Source organism: Thamnophis sirtalis, unplaced genomic scaffold (assembly GCF_051295495.1).
Source record: "Thamnophis sirtalis isolate CommonGarterSnake01/CBP01778 unplaced genomic scaffold, rThaSir2_p1.2 scaffold_4, whole genome shotgun sequence".
NCBI lineage: Eukaryota > Metazoa > Chordata > Lepidosauria > Squamata > Natricidae > Thamnophis > Thamnophis sirtalis.
The window spans coordinates 140,904,605-140,924,384 of record NW_028261384.1 but is presented as its reverse complement, the minus strand read 5'-3'; the positions used below and the strand labels follow the sequence as shown (position 1 = coordinate 140,924,384).

Below are 19,780 nucleotides of genomic sequence, written 5' to 3'. Positions count from 1 at the left end.
ATTGGCTCAAAGTCACCTAGTCAGCTTTCATGATTCAGGCAGGACTATAACTCGCCGTCTCCTGGTGATTGGCTCAAAGTCACCGAGTCAGCTTTGAAGCATAAGGCAGCACTAGAACTCCCCGTCTCCTGGTGATTGGCTCAAAGTCACATAGTCATCTTTCAAGCATAAGGCAGAACTAGAATTCCCCGTCTCCTGGTGATTGGCTCAAAGTCACCTAGTCAGCTTTCATGATTCAGGCAGGACTATAACTCGCCGTCTCCTGGTGATTGGCTCAAAGTCACCGAGTCAGCTTTGAAGCATAAGGCAGCACTAGAACTCCCCGTCTCCTGGTGATTGGCTCAAAGTCACATAGTCATCTTTCAAGCATAAGGCAGAACTAGAATTCCCCGTCTCCTGGTGATTGGCTCAAAGTCACCTAGTCGGCTTTCAAGCATAAGGTAGCACTAGAACTCCCTGTCTCCTGGTGATTGGCTCAAAGTCACCCAGTCATCTTTCAAGCATAAGGCAGAACTAGAATTCCCCGTCTCCTGGTGATTGGCTCAAAGTCACCCAGTCAGCTTTCAAGCATAAGGCAGGACTAGAACTCCCCGTCTCCTGGTGATTGGCTCAAAGTCACCTAGTTATCTTTCATGCACAAGGCAGGACTAGAACTCCCCGTCTCCTGGTGATTGGCTCAAAGTCACCTAGTTATCTTTCAAGCATAAGGCAGAACTAGAACTCCCCGTCTCCTGGTGATTGGCTCAAAGCCACCTAGTCGGCTTTCATGCATAAGGCAGGACTAGAACTCCCTGTCTCCTGGTGATTGGCCCAGAGTCTCCCAGTCAGCTTTCATGCTTCAGGCATAGCGGTGGCTGGTCTACTTATTTCCTGCAAGAAGCCGAGCTCTTTCGAAAACGTCTTTGAGTGGGAGTGGGCCGCATCCCCCGGGGTCTCCGGTGCCAGTTTCCGTTCCAGAGCTGCCAGACCAGAGAGAACCTCTGTAGCTCGGGGTTGAACTGTGGGGTCCTGGGTTCCCCTCTGAGCTGGCTGGTTTTCTTGCAGACGTTTCGTAACTCAGCTGGAGAACATCATCGGTGCTGCAAGGGGTTGGGGTTAACCAGCTCTGATGATGTTCCCTAGTTGGGTCATGAAACGTCTGCAAGAAAACCCCCAGGCTCAGAGTGCACGAAGGACCCCCACCACCATAGCTGCCCTTCCCCTGAGGCTTTCAGGCAGGAATTCAGCCTCCTCCCTCTCCCCTCCCTCCCCCATTTTCCTTTTCCAAAGTTGTAGATTCTTCAGATTATCCGGCCGGTAGGTAGGTGTGTGTGTGTAGGTGAGAGAGAGAGAGAGAGAGGGAGGGAGGGAGAGAGAGAGGGAGAGAGAGAGAGAGAGAATGAGGGAGAGGGGAGAACAGAATGGGAGGTTTGGCTGGGGAAAAATGGGTTTGGCCTTCAGGGGCCGGGTGAAAAAGGAAATAGGCGTCATCCTTGAAGCTGGAAAGATGCTCGGATGCGACTGGGATCCCCCCCCCCCCACCTCTGAGCTCCCGGGGTCTCTCTCCTGCTTGCCACACGGAGACCACTCCTTAACCCCACCACCGGCAGACACGGGTACGCTCGCTGGCAGGACATCCAGAACGACAATCAGTTTGCCATCATCAACGAGCCTTTCAAAAGCGAAGCCAACAAGGGGAACTTCTTGGAGATGAAGAACAAGTTCCTGGCAAGACGGTTCAAGGTGCGAATCCCTTAAGGGGAGGGGAGGAGGGGGGGTAGCAGAGGAGAAAGAAGGACCTCCCCCTCAGCTTTAGAGGGAGGGATTATTTCTGCCTTCTCCCCGTTTTCTCCTATTCCTCACCTGTTCGTTTCTTAGAATAGAATAGAAAATATGGCATGGCATGGAATATAAATAATATAATACAATAGAAATTTAATGGGATAAAGTGGGATAGGATATGAATAGAATAGAATTCAGAATAGAATAGAATTCAGAATAGAATAGAATAACAGTGTTGGAAAGGACCTTGGAGGTCTTCTAGTCCAACCCCCTGCTGAATAGAATAGACTTGTCTTAATATTAACAGAATAAAATTAGAATAGAAATAGAATAGAATAAAAAAGAATAGAAACACTAGAATAGAAATAAAAAAGAATAGAATTAATATAGAATAGAATAGAAAGAATAAGAATAGAAGTGGAATAGAAATAGAATAGGGAATAGAATAGAAATAGAATAAAAATAGAATTAATAGAATAGGAAAGAATAGAAACAGAAGGAATAGAATTAATATAGAATAAAATAGAAAGAATAAGAATAGAAGTGGAATAGAAATAGAGTAGAAATAGAATAGAATAAAAAAGAATAGAAACAATAGAATAGAAATAGAAAATAATAGAATTAATATAGAATAGAAAAGAATAGAAAGAATAAGAATAGAAGTGGAAAAGAAATAGAGAATAGAATAGAAATAGAATAAAAATAGAATAGAATTAATAGAATAGGAAAGAATAGAAATAGAAGGAATAGAATTAATATAGAATAGAAAGAATAAGAATAGAAGTGGAATAGAAATAGAGTAGAAATAGAATAGAATAAAAAAGAATAGAATAAAAAAGAATAGAAACAATAGAATAGAAATAGAAAATAATAGAATTAATATAGAATATAAAAGAATAGAATAGAAGAATAAGAATAGAAGTGGAATAGAAATAGACGAGAATAGAATAGAAATAGAATAAAAATAGAATAGAATTAATAGAATAGGAAAGAATAGAAATAGAAGGAATAGAATTAATATAGAATAGAAAGAATAAGAATAGAAGTGGAATAGAAATAGAGTAGAAATAGAATAGAATAAAAAAGAATAGAAACAATGGAATAGAAATAGAAAATAATAGAATCAAAATAGAATATAAAAGAATAGAATAGAAAGAATAAGAATAGAAGTGGAAAAGAAATAGAGAATAGAATAGAAATAGAATAAAAATAGAATAGAATTAATAGAATAGGAAAGAATAGAAATAGAAGGATTAGAATTAATATAGAATAGAATAGAAAGAATAAGAATAGAAGTGGAATAGAAATGGAGTAGAATTAATAGAGAATAGAATAGAATAGAATAACTTTATTTATTCTCACTTTGAATGGACCCTAATCGGCCTGCATTCAAATGACACGTCAAAAGGTGAAAGTCATTCAAGTGCCAATAAAACCATTGCAGCTCCTGGAACAGGCCTTGGTGATCGAAGAGCAGCTTCGCCGGGCCGCCTACCTGAACATGACCCAGGACCCCAGCCACCCGGCCATGGCCCTCAACACCCGCTTTGCCGAGGTGGAGTGTCTGGCCGAGAGCCACCAGCACTTGTCCAAGGAGTCTCTGGCCGGCAACAAGCCCGCCAACGCCGTCCTGCACAAGGGTAAGAGGCGGGCGGGTAGGCGGGCGCGGCGAGGACGGTCCACGTGACTCCCCCTTCCCACCCACTGCCACAGTCCCCCCCCCCCCCCGCCCCGGCCTCCGTGCGTGATCCTTCTGTATCCCCCTTCTCCTCTGAATCCATTAAAGTGCGGTTGTGCTGAGCAAAGCCACGGTGTGTGGTTGTCTCCTTGGTCCTCCTCTGTGTATCTTTGCTCTCTCTCTTTCTCTCTCTGCTTCCGTCTGTCCGCCGAGTATCCCACAAGTATCTCGGGAGAATTCTCCGTCCTCTCTGGGTTTTTGTTTTTTTTGAAGGGCTCTCAAATCTACTCCCCATTTTTTGCTCCTTGCTGAATGCCACTCTCCCTCCCGCCCACCAACCCAAAATAACTCTGGAATGAGCAAACTCGGGGTAGAAAACAAAACATATTTGCTGTCAAACATAAAACAGCCAGAAAATATCATTGGGTTAGAAACTAGGTGCTTTTGGGATATCTAGCTTGGCGCCCTTTGAGTCTGCCTTGCATCCGTTTCACCGAGTATTGTGAGTTTCACTGTTGTCCCCATCAAAATGTCACGTCTCATATATACTGTATATATATATATACGTATGTATATGTATCATCATCATTTAACGACCCCATATTCCCTTGCGGGGTGAAATCTCGGTCAAGTGAATGGAACTGTGTGTTTACTGGCCGGATGCCTTTCCCTGTTGCCAATGCAGAGTTTTGTTCAGCAGATGTATTCTCATTGTGCCCAGAGAGAGAAATATCTGCCTCTACCTAGGCTCGAACTCCTGAGTGTGAGGCAAGAGCTCCACATCTCGGCCACTGCACCACTCTACACACAGACACCCACACACCCACGCATGCGTCATAGATCTAGATACATATCAGCGGCTGCATAAAATTCGGGTGCATTTCTCGAAAATCTCTGATTTTGTTTCCCTGTCAAATTTCTCTGGTCAATTTCATCACGTGAGTATCACCCGTGTTTTAGCCTTTGGGGCCTTTAATTCCCTTCCAACAAAACTCCCGGTAGTCCTTGACTTACAACATTCCATTTGGTGACCGTTCCAAGTTACAGCGGCGCGGAGAAAAGGGACTGTTTTTCACACTTACGACCGTTCCCCAGGGTCGTAGTGCTCAAATTTCAAGATTGCTTGCCAACCAACTCACGTTTATGACGGTTGCAGTGTCCCCGGGGGTGTGTGTGTGTGACATGCGATCCGCTTTGGCGAACTTCTGGCAGGCAAAGTCAAATGGAGGAAGCCAGATTCACTTAGCGACTGTATTGTATTAACTGAACAACGGCAGGGATTCACTTAACGGCGATTGGCAAGAAAGGAGGTCAAATGGGGCAAAATGTGCTTAACAGATGTCTCGCTTAGCAAGAGGCTCGGTTATGGTCGTAAGTTGAGGACTGCCTTCTGGCTGTTTGGGGTGACTCCTTACAGCTTGGTGGATGATGGGCTTTCGGGTTCAAGCCCCTTCCCCTGGAACAGCTGGTAGGAAAAACCCTTAGCCAAGGGCTCCATCACTGGTGGTTTTTAAGAAGAGAGTGAACAGTCATTTGTCTGGAATGGGATAGGATCTCCTGCTTGAGCAAGGGGTTGGACTAGAAGACCTCCAAGGTCCCTTCCAACCCTGTAGTTCTATAGAATATAGAACTGAGATTAATCAGTGGAACTGCCCGCCTCCAGAAGTTGGGGGAGTTCCAACACTGGACGTTTTTAAGAGATTAGAAACACCTGTTTGTCTGACATGGGATCTCCCGCCTGAGCAGGGGGTTGGACTAGAGGACCTCCAAGGTCCCCTTCCAGCTCTATTCCCGATTGAGATTTGGGAAGGAAGGTCGTGTCCAGGGAGTTTTAGCCAGCCAGGAAAGCTCAACTGATGGATTTTGCTTTCTCTTCTGTCTCCTTCTTCTTTTGGGCGGCTGGGCCAGTGCTGAACCAGCTGGAGGAGCTGCTCAGCGACATGAAGGCCGACGTGACCCGCCTGCCGGCCACGCTTTCCCGCATCCCTCCGATCGCCGCCCGGCTTCAGATGTCCGAGCGCAGCATCCTGAGCCGCTTAGCAAGCAAGGGGAACGAAACCCAGACGGTTCCGGTAAATGCCGACCTTCGTGCTCTCTCTCTCCACCCTCCACCCCAACCTCTGTTCCCCTGAAATTAACAGACGGCGTGTCCACATGATATCACCTTGTTTTGTGGGGTGCTCTCCGAGGTGGGGGGGGTTTCTTACAGACGTTTCGTGACCCAACTAAGGAACCTCATCAGTGCTAGAAGGGAGAGGAGGAGGGAGAACAGGACTTGTGGAGTCCTGTGTGCTCTCTGAGCTGCGTGGGTTTTTTTTGCAGATGTTTCATGACCAAACTAGGGAACCTCATCCGTGCAGGGCTGGCAGGATAGGATAGTTGGGGGGAGTCCCTCTTGCTGGTTTTGAACCCAGGTCCCCTTTCCGCTGGCTTTTCATCTGCAGGGCGATTGGAACTTAAAATTTCTTTAAATTATTTTACTAGGAGATAACACATCCTTGCCCGGGTATGTATTTATCCCAATCCTGTACGACAGGGAGCTCCTTGTGGAGTACGGTGAAGCTGTTACCATAGTAACTCTACTGTGCTGTACAGCAGAAGCCATTTGAAGGCACAACAGGATGTATCTTAACAGAACCTGAATGCAAAATGCACACTATCACTGTCAAAAAGTACTGTGACTTGACACTATAGATTTAATTCAGTCCTTTTCATTTCAGCAGCCCAGGCGTTCCAGAGTTATGCAGAAACACACACACACAGAGTTATTTTTATATAAATAGCTTTTACTTTAAGGCAGTGACTCGGGATGGCGGTTGAGGTTTCCCCCTTCCTTCTTTTCTTTCTTTCCCAGGCCTTCCCTCCAGGACCCTACGCCACCCCACCTAGTTTTGGGGTCTCCTTTGGTGCCACCCCCGGCGGGGGCCTGCCCACCTTGGGGGCCAACTACAGCCAAATGCCAACCGGCTCCTTCATAACAGGTCAGTCGGGGTGTGGGTGTGTGTGAAGGGGCAGGGGCATGGCTGGGGGTTGCACAAAAAACCCGATGGATATGAAAACACTCCAAACACCATTGTGCAGGAAGGGAGTCCTCGACTTATGACCAGCGCCGAGTCCAACACTTTCCTAAGCAAGACAGTTGTTAACTGAGTTTTGCCCCGTTTTACCACCTTTCTGGCCGCAGCTGTGACGTAACTTCACTGCAAATGTAAAGTTAGAGACACGGTTGTTAAGCGAATCTGGCTCCCCCCATGGACATTGCTTGTCAGAAGGTCGCAAAAGGTGACCCTGGGACGCTGAGACCGTCCTTAAATAGGAGTCAGTTGCCACAGGTCCGAATTGCAATCCTGGGGACCAAGGGGATGGCTGCTCCCGTCCTAAGGGTGAAAAACGATTAAGTTCATTTTTTTCCAATGCCGTTGTAACTTGGAATGGTCACTAAACGCAAAGTTGTAAGTTGAGGACTATCTGTAATAAAGGCAGGATAAAAATTTAATAAATACTGGGTGTCCTCGAATTACTGCCGTTGAGCCCAACATGTATGCGGCGAAGGAAAACTTTGGTTGAGTGAATTTTGCCCCATTTTATGACTGGCATCCGTTGAGTGAATCACTAGCTTCCCTTGTGAGAAGGTCGCAAAAGGGATCAAGTGACCCCCCCCCCAGGAAGCTGCACCTGTCACAAATACGAGTCCGTTGCCAGGCGCCCAAATTTTGATCACGTAAGCCAGGGGACGGCTGCAACGGTCGTTAAGTGCGAAAAATGATCCTAAGCTCCTTTTTACAGTGCCGTTGTAACTTCAAAACGGTCACTCAGTGAAAAGTTGTAAGTCGAGGACTACCTGAAACAAAGGCAGGATATAAAATCTAATAAATAAATCTGAATTACTGAGAGATTTTTGGAAGAGATAAAACTTTTGCCTTATCTTTTTCTCCTTCCTCTTTCTCTTCCTTCCTTCTGTTTTTCTCTTTCACCCCTTCTCTCTTACTTTCTCCCGCATTTTTCTCCTATTTTTCTCCTCCTTCCCTCTTTCTCCTCCTTCCTTTCTCTTTCTCTTTTCCTCTTTCTCCCCTTCTCGCTGTTTCCTTTCTCCACCCATTTCTTTCTCCCTCTTTCTCTACCACCCCCCCCCCTCCCCAAACTATCGTTGCAGCCAATGGGCCTCCTGTGATTGTGAAGAAGGAGAAGGAAGGCGAAGGCTTGGAGAAGAAAGATGCCAAAAGCGGGGAGGTGATTTGCATAGATGACTGAAAGGGGGGGGGGGGCGAAAGGGCCACCTGGCAGCCGGACCCCTCCACCTGCACCAGCCCTGCCTCTGCCCCGGGGCCCCACCACGGCCCTCCAGCCTCTCCCTTTTTTTGATTTCCGGATTATGTGACGGTTTTGGGGCCTGCTGGTGATTCCTGCCCCAGCGGGGACTCCCCGCCTCGGATTCGAATTCCTCCTCCTGAGCCCTTCCCCTTCCTGCTGGGGTAGGGGGGAGAACAGCGGCCGTCTGTCCCCGGCGGACTTAAGACTGACCAAGAGGTACTCAGGACGGAGCTGGTTTGTATCCCCGGCTCGCGGTTCCGGGACGGGGGCCAACTTAAAAAAAGAGCTAGGATCCAGGCCGCGTGGGGCTTGGAGGGGGAGGGGGGGCAGCCTGCTATCTACTGCCCCCTCCCCAGTGTCGAAACTTTCGAGAAGCACTGCAAAAGGACTCTTATAAATATGAATATATATATAATGTATACACACTCATGCTGTATGTTTAATCCCCTTTTCCCCTCTTTTGGGCCTGGCTTCCCGTGGGGCTGGGGGGGGGGAACGCAGAGACCCTCCTCCCCCACCACGGTCTGTTTGGGGAGCCCCCACCCCTCCAGCCAGAACTTTGGGGGACCCTGCCCGGATATGCCCCTGCTTTGGGAGGGCAGGCCTGTTTCTCCCCGTCGTCCACCCTCCCCCTGTGAAAGCGAGCCGGTTTTGGGGGAGGGGGGGAAATTGGGGAGTGGGGGGGGAAGGGAAGAGGCCAAGCTGCACTCCTGGACGGGTTGCCGAAATTTTGAGTCACTTCTTGTTTAAATCTTGCAGAATAAAGGCACTGTTTCCTTGGCTACATAAGCCCTGTTGCACCCGCCTCTTCTGTCTAGGGCAGGGGTCAGCAAATCGCGGCTCTGGAGCCGCATGTGGCTCTTTTTCTGCTGTGGCTCCCTGTCTCCAGTCAGCACCACAATTTTGAGAGGAGCTTCCGGTTAGGGGCGGGGCAAGCAGAGAGCGCCAGGAGACTCTACGGCAAGGGCCGGCTTTTCCAGTCAGCTCCACAATTGATAGGGCTTTCGGTTAGGGCAGGTAGAGGAAAAAAGGACACCGCGCTAGGAGGAGACTCTATGGTGGGGGAAGTAGACTTCCAGTCAGCTCCAAAATTGAATGGGGGCTTCCGGTTAGACCTTTGTGGCTCTTTGTGTGTTTAAGGTTGTCGACCCCTGGTTTAGGGCTACACACACACCACGCAGAGGCATTTTGGTCCTGTCCCAATCTATTTTTTCACCCCAAAACTGGGAGGGATGCAAATACAGATGCAGTTGGTTAGTGGGCAAAGGAACGTTCATATATAGCCATTGGGGTCCCTGGCAGCATTTCTCAAATATCAGCAACTTTTAAGATGGACTTCAGTTCCCAGTGCTCCCAGTAAAAAATATATATAAACCAGAGCCATGTGACCATAGGATACTGCAAATGTACTTATTTGAAGGACCCCCACAGTGACATCCATGTGACCCACCAGAGCGGGGAGGCAGGGGATGGTAGGGGTCTCCTCTTGAGGAGCTCCATCTGATGAGACCCAGAAGGGCCTTTTCTGGTGGCTCCATTATTTGAAGGACTGAGTCAGAGCCAGAATCTGCCGAAATGGGGCGGGGGAGATGACCTGTTGGAAAATGGGGAAGGGCAGGGCCAGTTAGGATTAGAACCGCTTGTGGACAGGGAGAAACGGGGGGGGGGGGCAGGATGAACAAGAGACAGAGCTCAGGTGAGCAAGGACCTCCTCCTCCTGATCCGAGAGCACGGAGAGTGGAGAGAAGGCGGGAACAACGCAGACTGAGCAGGCTACTCAGGAGGAGAGTGCTGCGTCCTTCTTCACAAGGCACACCTGGGGAATGAGACTTAGGGAGGGGCCTTTGTCGGGAACAAATGCCGAGTCCCGGAAGTGTTGAGCGTCGACGTTTGAACTTTCTGGCTTTGTGGACTAATTAATTGGATCCTTTGCTTCCTAAACTCCTTGGTTTGCCCCGCTGTGCAGCCTTGGTGTATCCAGCGCTGGGCTGGGCTGGTTGAGGTGTGTGTGTGTGTATAGGTGTGTTGTCACCTTGCTGTTTGACTTGGCCAGCAACGAGGGAGTGTTTGGGGAAATTTGGAGCAATAAAGGGACGGTTTGAACTGCCAGCTGCTTGAGACTCCAAAGTGGGACGGAACCACGATGACTTTTCAATTTTTTGATCATGGGTTTCTCTTCTTCCAAGCTCCCTAGAATCACTTCTAGGGAGCTTGGTAAGCGGAGAGCAAGTTAAGCGGTGATATAAGTTTCCTTCACCCAAAAATGGGATCCGGTGACTAGGGAGGTACAGCCATTGGAACTTTAAAAACCCTAGTCGCAAGTACTTTTTTTTGGGGGGGAGGGGTCTTTTCTTTTGTAAAGTAGAACAATAAGCCAGCAACCGGTCGTAAGTCAAGGACAGCCTTTATGTAGCACATTATGGGCCCAGCCTATTGTGGCAATTTTTTAAAATTAGCCGGGGAAACTGGTTGAGCGTGGTTCAAGTGTCCTACAGCCACAGCCCACAGATTTAATCGCTGTAAAAGTTTCCATCTTAATGATGTGTACAACTAATTGCAAGCCCAGGGAGGAAGGTGGGGACTGACGCAGCACTACGTTTTGCTCTTAGGACACGTTCCTCAGCCCTGATTTCTACCCAAATTGTCAATTTCATGACTCTTCTTCAGAAATCTGGAGGCTTCCAGGGTTCCCCCAAGACGAAACCCTCTAAATTGGGGGGCCGATTGTCCAATTAGCTTCACACACACCCCCAAGGCGTTTTCCCAATTGGCTGTTTGGAAACGAGAGGCTGTTTTTAGCCTCCAAAAGCTTGAGTCACACATCCCGCCGTGCTCGGTCGGGGTTGGCAAAAAAGTGGCCCGCCGCAAAGCCCCAGGGCCAGGGTGTCGCCTCACGTTGAGTGACTCAGTGGACTCCCACACAGTCCATATCCAAAGTAGCACCTCCATTGCAGGTAGGTCACGCGAGGTGAGGAAGATTATAGGCCCAGAGTGGTGAACAAACAGGATATGGTCAGAGGAAGCGTGCTGCAATCTCTTCTATGGAGAAATCAGGACTTGAATACCTGCCGAGCTTCTCCACCTGAATCAACCTAGAAGCTGCAGGAAGATGGTGGCAATTCCAAAATTCTTTATCGTTCCTTTCTTCGCCCGTTGTTAAAGGAGGAGGAGACCCATCGTGGCACGGGGCCTGGGGAATTTGATTGATGCCAACTATGAAAACCACAAACGCCAGCTGGTGCGTTTCTACCTCGGCCGCAGAGGGAATCCCTTTCAATCATGTCGCCAGCAAACCTTTAAAATCCTACGTCTTTTATTTAACATCAAATAACTTAACAACTGCCAAACGATGACAGCAGAATATAAATATTAAGTTAGGAAGGGGTTCAAAACACATTTCACAGAAATGGATTCTTTCAAAAATATATAGATACAGCATTTGAAACTCGACGCCTGACAAGGTCGCACAATCTCCGTCTCCAGAGGCAAAAACCCTTCATGCACAGAAAAAGGACCGGGTTTTTTAGTTCATAATCTGTACAATCAAAGAAACGGATCCCCTGACAAAAGACACAACTCGGAGTGACCTTGTCGAAAACAATCACAAGAGGACATTTATCTTCGAAAAGGATGTTATTTCCTCAGGAGCTGCTGTGACTTTGGACCTATTTCATTTCAGTTCCTCATCTAAGAAACCAAAAGAAAGCTCCTCCCCCTACACACCAGAAATATTGCTAAAAGTCCGTTTTGATCGGCTTTCTTTCATTTCAGGTCTCTGGATGCGAAGGAGGTTCCAATCCAACCAGAGAAATAAATAAAATTCCTAGCAGAAACGTCCATTCTACTTCAGGGGCAGAAGGCCCATTGCCCCATCGTTCCAGAGACGATGATTAATATAAATTAGTCTTCATGGTGTTTTAAACGTTCATCGGGTTCTCTGTGGGTTGGAAAGATGCCGGGCAAAATATTTCAGCCTTGGATGGGAAGAAAAAACACCGCAAACTAGGATGATAATAGATCGCCCAGTACTCCTTTGTCCTGCTTCTCTAAGGAATCAATGACCCGTGTCAAAAAGGGATTCATTTAATATATGTATATATTTAGTCACGTGGATTGTTATTTTGCCAGGGTATCTGAGGAAGAAGCACTTCCAGAGAATAATGTCCGAGTTTGTCTAAATTATGAACGCCTTTAAGGGGAGGCTATTAACATCTCCGAAGAATTAAAAAAAAAAAAATCCAGCCCTTTTAACTTTTCCAAAAGGGGAAGATGATAGAATTCTTTCTTCGGTTGTAACTTCTATCACCATCTGCGTTTCACAGTGAGAAGGCGAAATAATTTCTGTCGATACTTCTTGGGCCACTGTCGACGATAATGCAAAAGGAGTATTTCAAAGGGAGAGGGTGCTGCTGCCTTCCCCAGATAGCCGGTCCCCTCGATGCAACCGACCACAACATAGTTCATTCGTTCAAAGTGACCGTTGGTTTTCAGATGACGTAGCAAGTCACGAGGGCCAGGTCCTTCGTCTCAGAACCGTAGGCTGTGGGGGAAAAGAATGGCTGACGTCAGCAGAGAAGAAGTAAAAGCCTATTCGAAAGCTAGGTGTTTAAATTCTCACCTTTGCAGAAAACCGTTTATTTAAAAAAAAATGATTCAATCAGTCGCAAACATGTTCAAAACCCTCATCTTGGCCCAACTCCATCACATGCTCAATTCCTGGCACCGAATGCCTTTCTAAACCCCGGAGATGCCAGGTTTTCCAGCTCCAAAATGTAGGCTTACCCGTGCTTCCCTGATTTTAACCTGTTAAGCCAAATCTCTCCCAAATAATACATTAGCGGGAAATCTCTTTAGCTGCCAAATAATTGCTTGCATGGAAACTTGATCAGCATTCCCTGATGGGCCTTTCATTACCTCCAGGCCCTTTCATTGTCAAGTTATTTTCCCCCCATTAAAAAAAAACACCCCACCAAATGCAGAAATCAAAACAAAGGATAACAATTACAAGCAGCTACAATTTTTCTTATGGATCAAATGGAGTGATTGCTCTGGCACTTAAAGAGGAGGAGTCAGGCTAACTGGGCTTGGGGGGGGGAGGGGAGTGGATTTTGTGCCCAGTTGCAAAGCTAAAGACATAGACACTCGTGTCTTTTATACAACACAATGCACTGAATTGTCTAATGGGACTGACATGTTTTCTTCAACAGTTGCAACTAGCCAAGGGATAGAAGTTGACTTGGGAGAACGAGAGTTGCTTTCCTTCTGGAAAAGTTTTTGTGGTGTCCTTGATGTTCTCGGAGTTTGGTTGTTTTCTTGCTGGGCACTGATGATGTTACCTAGTTTGATTGTGAAATGTCTGCAAGAAAACAACTAAGCTTAGAAACCCCTCGATTTCAACCCGGAGCTATAAATATTTTCCTTTATTGGACAAATTTTTGCTGTCAAACTGAAAGCAGAAGGGAGCCTCCATTCCTTGCCTTTTCGCCAGTCTTGTTTAAATAGAGAATGGGAATAGAATAGGATAACAGAATTGGAAGGGACCTTGGAGATCTTCTAGTCCAATCGCCTGCTGAGGCAGGAAACCCTGGTATCATTTCAGAAAAATCGTTATCCAATCTTTTCTTAAAAGCTTCCAGTGTTGGAACATTCACAACTTCTGGAGGTAAGTTGTCCCACCGAGCAATTGTTCCGACTTGTTATTTATCACTTTATTCCTGACATCAGTCACTGTTACTGAGGTGGGATAAAATAGCAGCAAAAAGCTTTATGGCTTTTATGCCGCGTCAGTCATGCAATTAAGCAACTTTCGTATTTTATCGCGACAAACTCACAAAATGTGTTGCCTTAATCCATAGTTACATGCCGACTAACTCTCATTAAAGTTGAGACCGCCATTCCAGATGTTTTTTTTGGGGGGGGGGAGCCATATTTTCAACAGCTTGCTTAAAAGTCAGGAATGTTTTTTTAATGTCGTAAGTCAATAGGGTTTGTTAGGAGAGACATCCTGCTTCAGAGGTGCAGGCTGCTTCCATTGTAAGTTTATGAATCACCCCCGACGATTAAAAAGCAGGACGACACAGATCTAAACACCCAGCACCCTAGAATATTTTAATTAAAACCCCAAGCATTGCATGTGTTAAATAAAAGTACATGCTAAGAACCGGTGAGTCAAGAATTTTTTTTAAAAAAAATACACGGAAAGCTAACTGAATCATCATTTTTGCTGCTGCTGCTAAGATGGAAGCTTGATGTCTCAGGATCACTTATAAAACAGGTGTAATTTAGAGGAAAACATGGGTGTATGTTTATGTAGATAGGTAGTTAAAGATACATAAAGCAGGTTTGAATGACGCTCGCCAACACAAACTAAATGTAAATTTACAGGCCTCCGTCTCATTTCAAGCAACCGTGGGCAGCTTACTATCCTCAATTATAATTGACATGCTTTCCAGTATCACTGAAATGTTGAGACAGGCTGCATGTAAATCCTAACAGAATTCATGCACTTGAGGGTCTCACCACCTACTCTAGGGTCTCACCACCTACTCTGGGCTCTCCCACCTTCTTGAGGAATTTCATCCCACCTGTTCCTAGGTGGCCTCCCTGGATTCCCCCTCCCAACTATTTTGAGTGTGATGACCCACCCACCCCCAAGTGATCCTGGGACACACACACACCCCAGTCTTTTTCCGATCCTGGGCTTCCTTAAGGCATTCTCCCCAATGAAGGCAGATATACCTGTCCCGGGATAATGTTTCAGCATCCACTCTGGCTCGGTCCCCGGAACCAGAGGTTTTGCCTTCCAAGCTCTTGGACTTAAGGGGTTTGCTGCAGGCCTCACAATGGCTGAACCTCCAGCCCATCCTTTTTAAGGCAGGAATCTCCAAACCCTTGGTGGACTTCCAACTCCCAGAATTTAGCATGGTTAGGGCAAGGACAAATAATGGCCAGTGCGTCTTTACAGTATTTGTTGGATAACTTCCTTAATAGATGGTGGGGATGCAGTAAGTGTAATATATCTTGACTTCAGCAAAGTGAGAAAAAAGCTGGCTGGGGAATTCTGGGAGTTGAAGTCCACAAGTCTTAAATCAGAAGAGTCTCCACCTTTGGCCACTTTAAGACCTGTGGACTTCAACTCCCAGAATTCCCCATCCAGCCATTTAGGGTAACTTTCTTAATAGACGGTAGGTATGCAGTAGGTGTAATATATCGTAGCTTCAGCAAAGTGTGGGGGGGGGGGGAAGCTGGGGAATTCTGGGAGTTGAAGTCCTTCTACCTTGAAGTTGTTTGAAAAGCTCTGCCAGCCCCAACACTTGAGTCAAATTCAGCAGGCTAAGACGCTGAGCTTGTCGATCAGAAAGGTCGGCGGTTCGAACCCGTACAACAGGTCTGCGTGAGCAGAGGGTTGGACTAGATCAGTGTTTCTCAACCTTGGCATCTTGAAGATGTCTGGACTTCAACTCTCAGAATTCCCCAGCCAGCATTCGCTGGCTGGGGAATTCTGGGAGTTGAAGTCCGGACATCTTCAAGTTGCCAAGGTTGAGAAACACTGGACTAGATGACCTCCAAGGTCCCTTCCAACTGTTACTGTTAATACAACAGACTCGAAGGCTTAAAACAAGTGCTGCTGCACCCTCTTGCCTTTGGGAGGGGGGGCTATTGAGGCCACGACCCTCCTCATAACACGTGTCCTCTCCCACCGCCTGTCAATCTTTTGCGAGCCAGTGTTATTCCCCCTGCCAATAAAGCAGAAAGAGGCTGTAGTCTCTCTGAGACTTCACTTCCCATCGCCCCTCGCGGGAAGGACACTCACGGTTGATTGGTTGCCGCCTCCGCCACGTGGGGCCGGAGCCGCCGCGGGCCCGCCCTCTCCCATCCCGCGCATGCGCTTGGCCACCTCCCTTGAGGAGTCTCTTCAGCGTCCGCCAGGGGCGCCATTGCACGACCTCGCCGCTCTCTTGCTCCTCCTCCTCGTCGTCGTCTTCGTCGTCGCCGGCTAAGCGCTCCACGCGGGCGGCCTGCTCCGGTTCCCGCTCCCGGAGCACGACCCTCTGCCAGAGCTCGGCGTCGATGGGCGGCAGGACCAGGCGGCGCCGCCAGCCGCCGCTGCTCCGCCTGACGCCGGCCGCCAGCAGGTTGCCGCGCTCGCGGAGGGAGGTGACGGCCCGGCAGTAGGGGCACGTGACCTCCTCCCACCAGCCCTCGCGCGCCAGCTGGCAGACGCAGGCGCTGCAGATCACGTGGCGGCAGCGCGAGGGCTTCCAGGAGCCGCGCGCGCCGCCCAGCCGCCGGGGCGCGCGGCCGCAGCGGTCGTAAGGCATGCAGCAGATGCCGCACTCCAGCTCCGACGTCCCTTCGCTCTCGACCTCCTCTTCCACCGCCGACATTACCTTCTTCCTTTCTGCCGCCGACGCAGGCCCGGACGCGCTTCGCGACTGCCTCTATTTATATAGTCGCGTGAAGCCGTCCCGAGCCCCGCCTCTGAACGCTCCATCCAATGAGGAGCGGGGCGCGTGGAGACTGAGCCGCGCCCCCCCACCTCTACTCTCCAATCAGGAACGGGGCGCGCGCGGAGACGAGGACACGCCTCCTCTTCGCTCGCGCGCGCGCGCTCTTTAGGCGGGAAAAGCGATTGCCGCCGTTTATGGGCGGTGAAAGCAAAAAAAAGGGGGGCGGAGCTTCAGCTGAGGCGAATGGAATGGCTGAGGCTTTGGCCAGGCAGAAGTCGGTCTGGTGAAGCTCCCTAATGGGGAGAAAGCTCGTCTTTTGCCTGCTTAACTGAATGCCTCCTGCAAGAGGCAGAGAGACGTTTTTAGGTGGGCCTGTAATTTAGCAGAGGACAAATAGATAAATAATGCAGGTAGTCCTCTGTGCATTGTGGGAAGCCCCCCCCCCCCCGGCCCTCCAATAGAAGAATGAAATATTTGGGGAAATATCTTTTAAAAAGGCAGAATATTATGTTTCCCTAAAGGAGAAATGGAGAAACGTGTTTTTAGGAAGCAGGAAGCAGCCCCCAAGTCTCTGTGTCTGTCCATCCATCCATCCATCTCTGTCTTTACATCCATCCATCTCTTTCTACATCCATCCATCTCTGTTTTTCTATATCCATCCATCCATCTCTGTCTTTCTATATCCATCCATCTCTGTCTTTCTATATCCACCCATCCATCTCTGTCTTTCTATATCCATCCATCTCTCTTTCTATATCTATCCATCCATCTCTGTCTTTCTACATTCATCCATCCATCCATTTCTCTATATCCATCCATCTCTGTCTTTCTATATCCACCCATCCATCTCTGTCTTTCTATATCCATCCATCTCTCTTTCTATATCTATCCATCCATCTCTGTCTTTCTACATTCATCCATCCATCCATTTCTCTATATCCATCCATCTCTGTCTTTCTATATCCATTCATCCATCTCTGTCTTTTTACATCCATCCATCTCTTTCTATATCCATCCATCTCTGTCTTTTTACATCCATCCATCTCTTTCTATATCCATCCATCCATCCATCTCTGTCTTTCTATATCCATCCGTCCATCTCTGTCTTTTTACATCCATCCATCTCTTTCTATATCCATCCCTTTCTATATCCATCCATCCATCTCTGTCTTTCTATATCCACCCATCCATCTCTATTATTCTACATCCATCCATCTCTTTCTATATCCATCCATCCATCTCTATCATTCTACAACCATTCATCCATTTCTGTCTTTCTATATCCATCCATCTCTATCTTTCTATATCCACCCACCCACCCATCTATCATCTATCTATCTATCTATCTATCTATCTATCTATCTATCTATCTATCTATCTATCTATCATCTATATCATGTGTCTGTGTTTGTCTGTCTATCCACCCACCCACCCACTCACCCACCCATCTATCCATCCATCTCTATCTTTTTATATCTATCCACCCATCTCTATATTTCTACCCATCCATTTACCTACCTACCTACCTACCTACCTATCATCATCTATACCATGTGTCTGTCTATATCTATCTATCTATCTATCTATCTATCTATCTATCTATCTATCTATCTATCCATCCATCCATCCATCCATCCATCTTATCTAGCTATCTATCTATCATCTCTTCTATCATCTTTCTATATCAATCTATCATCTATCTCCTATTATTTATCATCTATATTTTTCACCTATCTATCATAGGTGAAAGGGTCAAGTGGGTTTGCTGCTAACGTACCTGCCTCCCAACTGCGTTGCAGCATCCCTCCCCTCGCTCCTCGAGTCAGTAGCCGAGCTGGCGGTTGAGTTCCCCAGGCTTATAGTTCTGGGGGATTTCAACTTGCCATCGCTCGGTGAACGCTCTGACGGGGCGCAGGAGTTCATGGCTTCCATGACAGCCATGGGCTTGACCCAAGTAATTCGGGGCCCAACCCACGCAGCGGGTCACATGCTCGACCTCGTATTCCTCTCGGAGCAGTGGATGTGTGATCTTGGTCTGAAGGGTAATGAGATCATACCCCTGTCGTGGTCGGACCATTGCCTACTGAGGCTTGACTTCCGGAGGCCATACCCCCACCGTAGGGAGGAGGAACCGACCAGGTGGTTCCGCCCCAGGCGACTTATGGACCCTTTGAGGTTCCAGACGGAGCTTGGGGTTATTCCTGATACTCTCGCCCACAGTTCGGCGGAGACTCTGGCTGCCGCCTGGTACTCGGCGGCGTCGGAGTCTCTCGACCGGATTGCGCCGCTACGGCCCCTCCGGGTCAGTGGATCCCGGAGAGTTCCCTGGTTCACCGAGGAACTCCGGGAGAAGAAACGCCGGAGGAGATGCCTAGAGCACCAGTGGAGGTCCGATAGGTCCGAGGCGAACCGAGCACTTTTAACTACCTGCACCAAGGACTATGTCCGAGCATTAAGAACCGCAAAAAGATCTTATATTTCTGCCTTGGTTGCGTCCGCCGAGTCGCGCCCAGCCGCCCTGTTTAGGATAACCCGCTCCCTCCTTAATAGGAGGGATGCGGGAGACCCCTTGCAGGGTAGGGCTGAGGATTATGCTCAATTCTTGGCGGACAAAGTAGCTCGGTTTCGATCGGACTTGGACTCCACCGCAGTAGGTCCAGCTGAGTCACAGGAGGATTACTTGTTACATCAGCTCTGGGTTGAGTTCCAGGAAGTTGCCTCTGGGGATGTGGACAAGGCCATTCGAGCTGTAAGTGCCTCCACTTGTATTTTGGACCCGTGTCCCTCCTGGCTGGTGGCTAACAGCAGGGAGGTGACACATGGCTGGATCCAGGCGGTTGTCACCGCCTCCCTTCGGGAGGGGCACTTCCCCGCCGTACTTAAAACGGCGGTGGTGAGACCCCTCCTGAAGAAACCATCGTTAGATCCAGCCATCTTAAACAACTTTCGTCCTGTCTCCAACCTTCCCTTTATCGGGAAGGTTGTTGAGAAGGTGGTGGCCTTTCAGCTTCAACGGGCCTTGGAGGAAGCTAGCTATCTTGACCCCTTCCAGTCCGGCTTCAGACCTGGTTACAGCACAGAAACCGCTTTGGTCGCATTGACCGATGATCTCTGGAGGGCCAGAGATGGAGGCTATGCGTCCATCCTGGTTCTCCTTGACCTCTCAGCGGCTTTCGATACCATCGACCATGGTATCCTTCTGCGACGACTGCGGGAGGTGGGAGTGGGAGGCACTGTTCTGCGGTGGTTCTCCTCCTACCTCTCGGACAGGTCGCAGTCGGTGTTGGTCGGGGGGCAGAGATCGTCCCTGAGGCCCCTAACATGTGGGGTACCTCAGGGTTCGGTCCTATCCCCCCTACTATTTAACATATACATGAAACCGCTGGGCGAGATCATTCGGAGGCACGGGATAAAATACCATCAATATGCGGACGATACGCAATTGTATCTGTCCGCCCCGTGCCAACTCAATGAAGCGGTGGACGTGATGAACCAGGGTTTGGAGGCCGTTAGGAACTGGATGAGTGCTAACAAACTGGTACTCAACCCGGATAAGACCGAGTGGCTGTTGTGTTTCCCC

General features: G+C 48.3%; 2 protein-coding genes across 2 annotated transcripts in view; one reads left to right on the top strand and one right to left on the bottom strand.

Annotated features, from left to right (window-relative positions):
• CHD3 (chromodomain helicase DNA binding protein 3) overlaps nt 1–8,539 on the top strand; it is an 87,786-nt gene extending 79,247 nt beyond the window's left edge. Inside the window, 5 exon segments of the mRNA XM_087715027.1 lie at nt 1,590–1,722; nt 3,206–3,401; nt 5,348–5,511; nt 6,294–6,420; nt 7,593–8,539. Coding sequence (XP_087571153.1) covers nt 1,590–1,722; nt 3,206–3,401; nt 5,348–5,511; nt 6,294–6,420; nt 7,593–7,690 — 718 coding nt within the window. The 3' untranslated portion in view covers nt 7,691–8,539.
• Nucleotides 8,540–11,045: 2,506 nt separating this feature from the next.
• RNF227 (ring finger protein 227) lies at nt 11,046–16,148 on the bottom strand. The gene is made up of 2 exons (XM_087714283.1): nt 15,564–16,148; nt 11,046–12,290 (listed from the first exon to the last, which is right to left on the bottom strand). Exons 1-2 carry the CDS (start codon nt 16,135–16,137, stop codon nt 12,238–12,240), a joined length of 627 nt encoding a protein of 208 aa, XP_087570409.1. The 5' UTR covers nt 16,138–16,148; the 3' UTR covers nt 11,046–12,237.
• Between the last annotated feature and the right edge of the window lie 3,632 nt (nt 16,149–19,780).

What these genes read in the sequence shown, in the direction of transcription:
- RNF227 (XM_087714283.1), bottom strand. Translation starts at nt 16,137, where the DNA reads ATGTCGGCGGTGGAAGAGGAGGTCGAGAGCGAAGGGACGTCGGAGCTG. An exon ending in GAGGCGGCAACCAATCAACC is followed by an intron (nt 12,291 to 15,563) that starts GTGAGTGTCCTT and finishes TTTCCCCCACAG; the next exon opens with CCTACGGTTCTGAGACGAAG.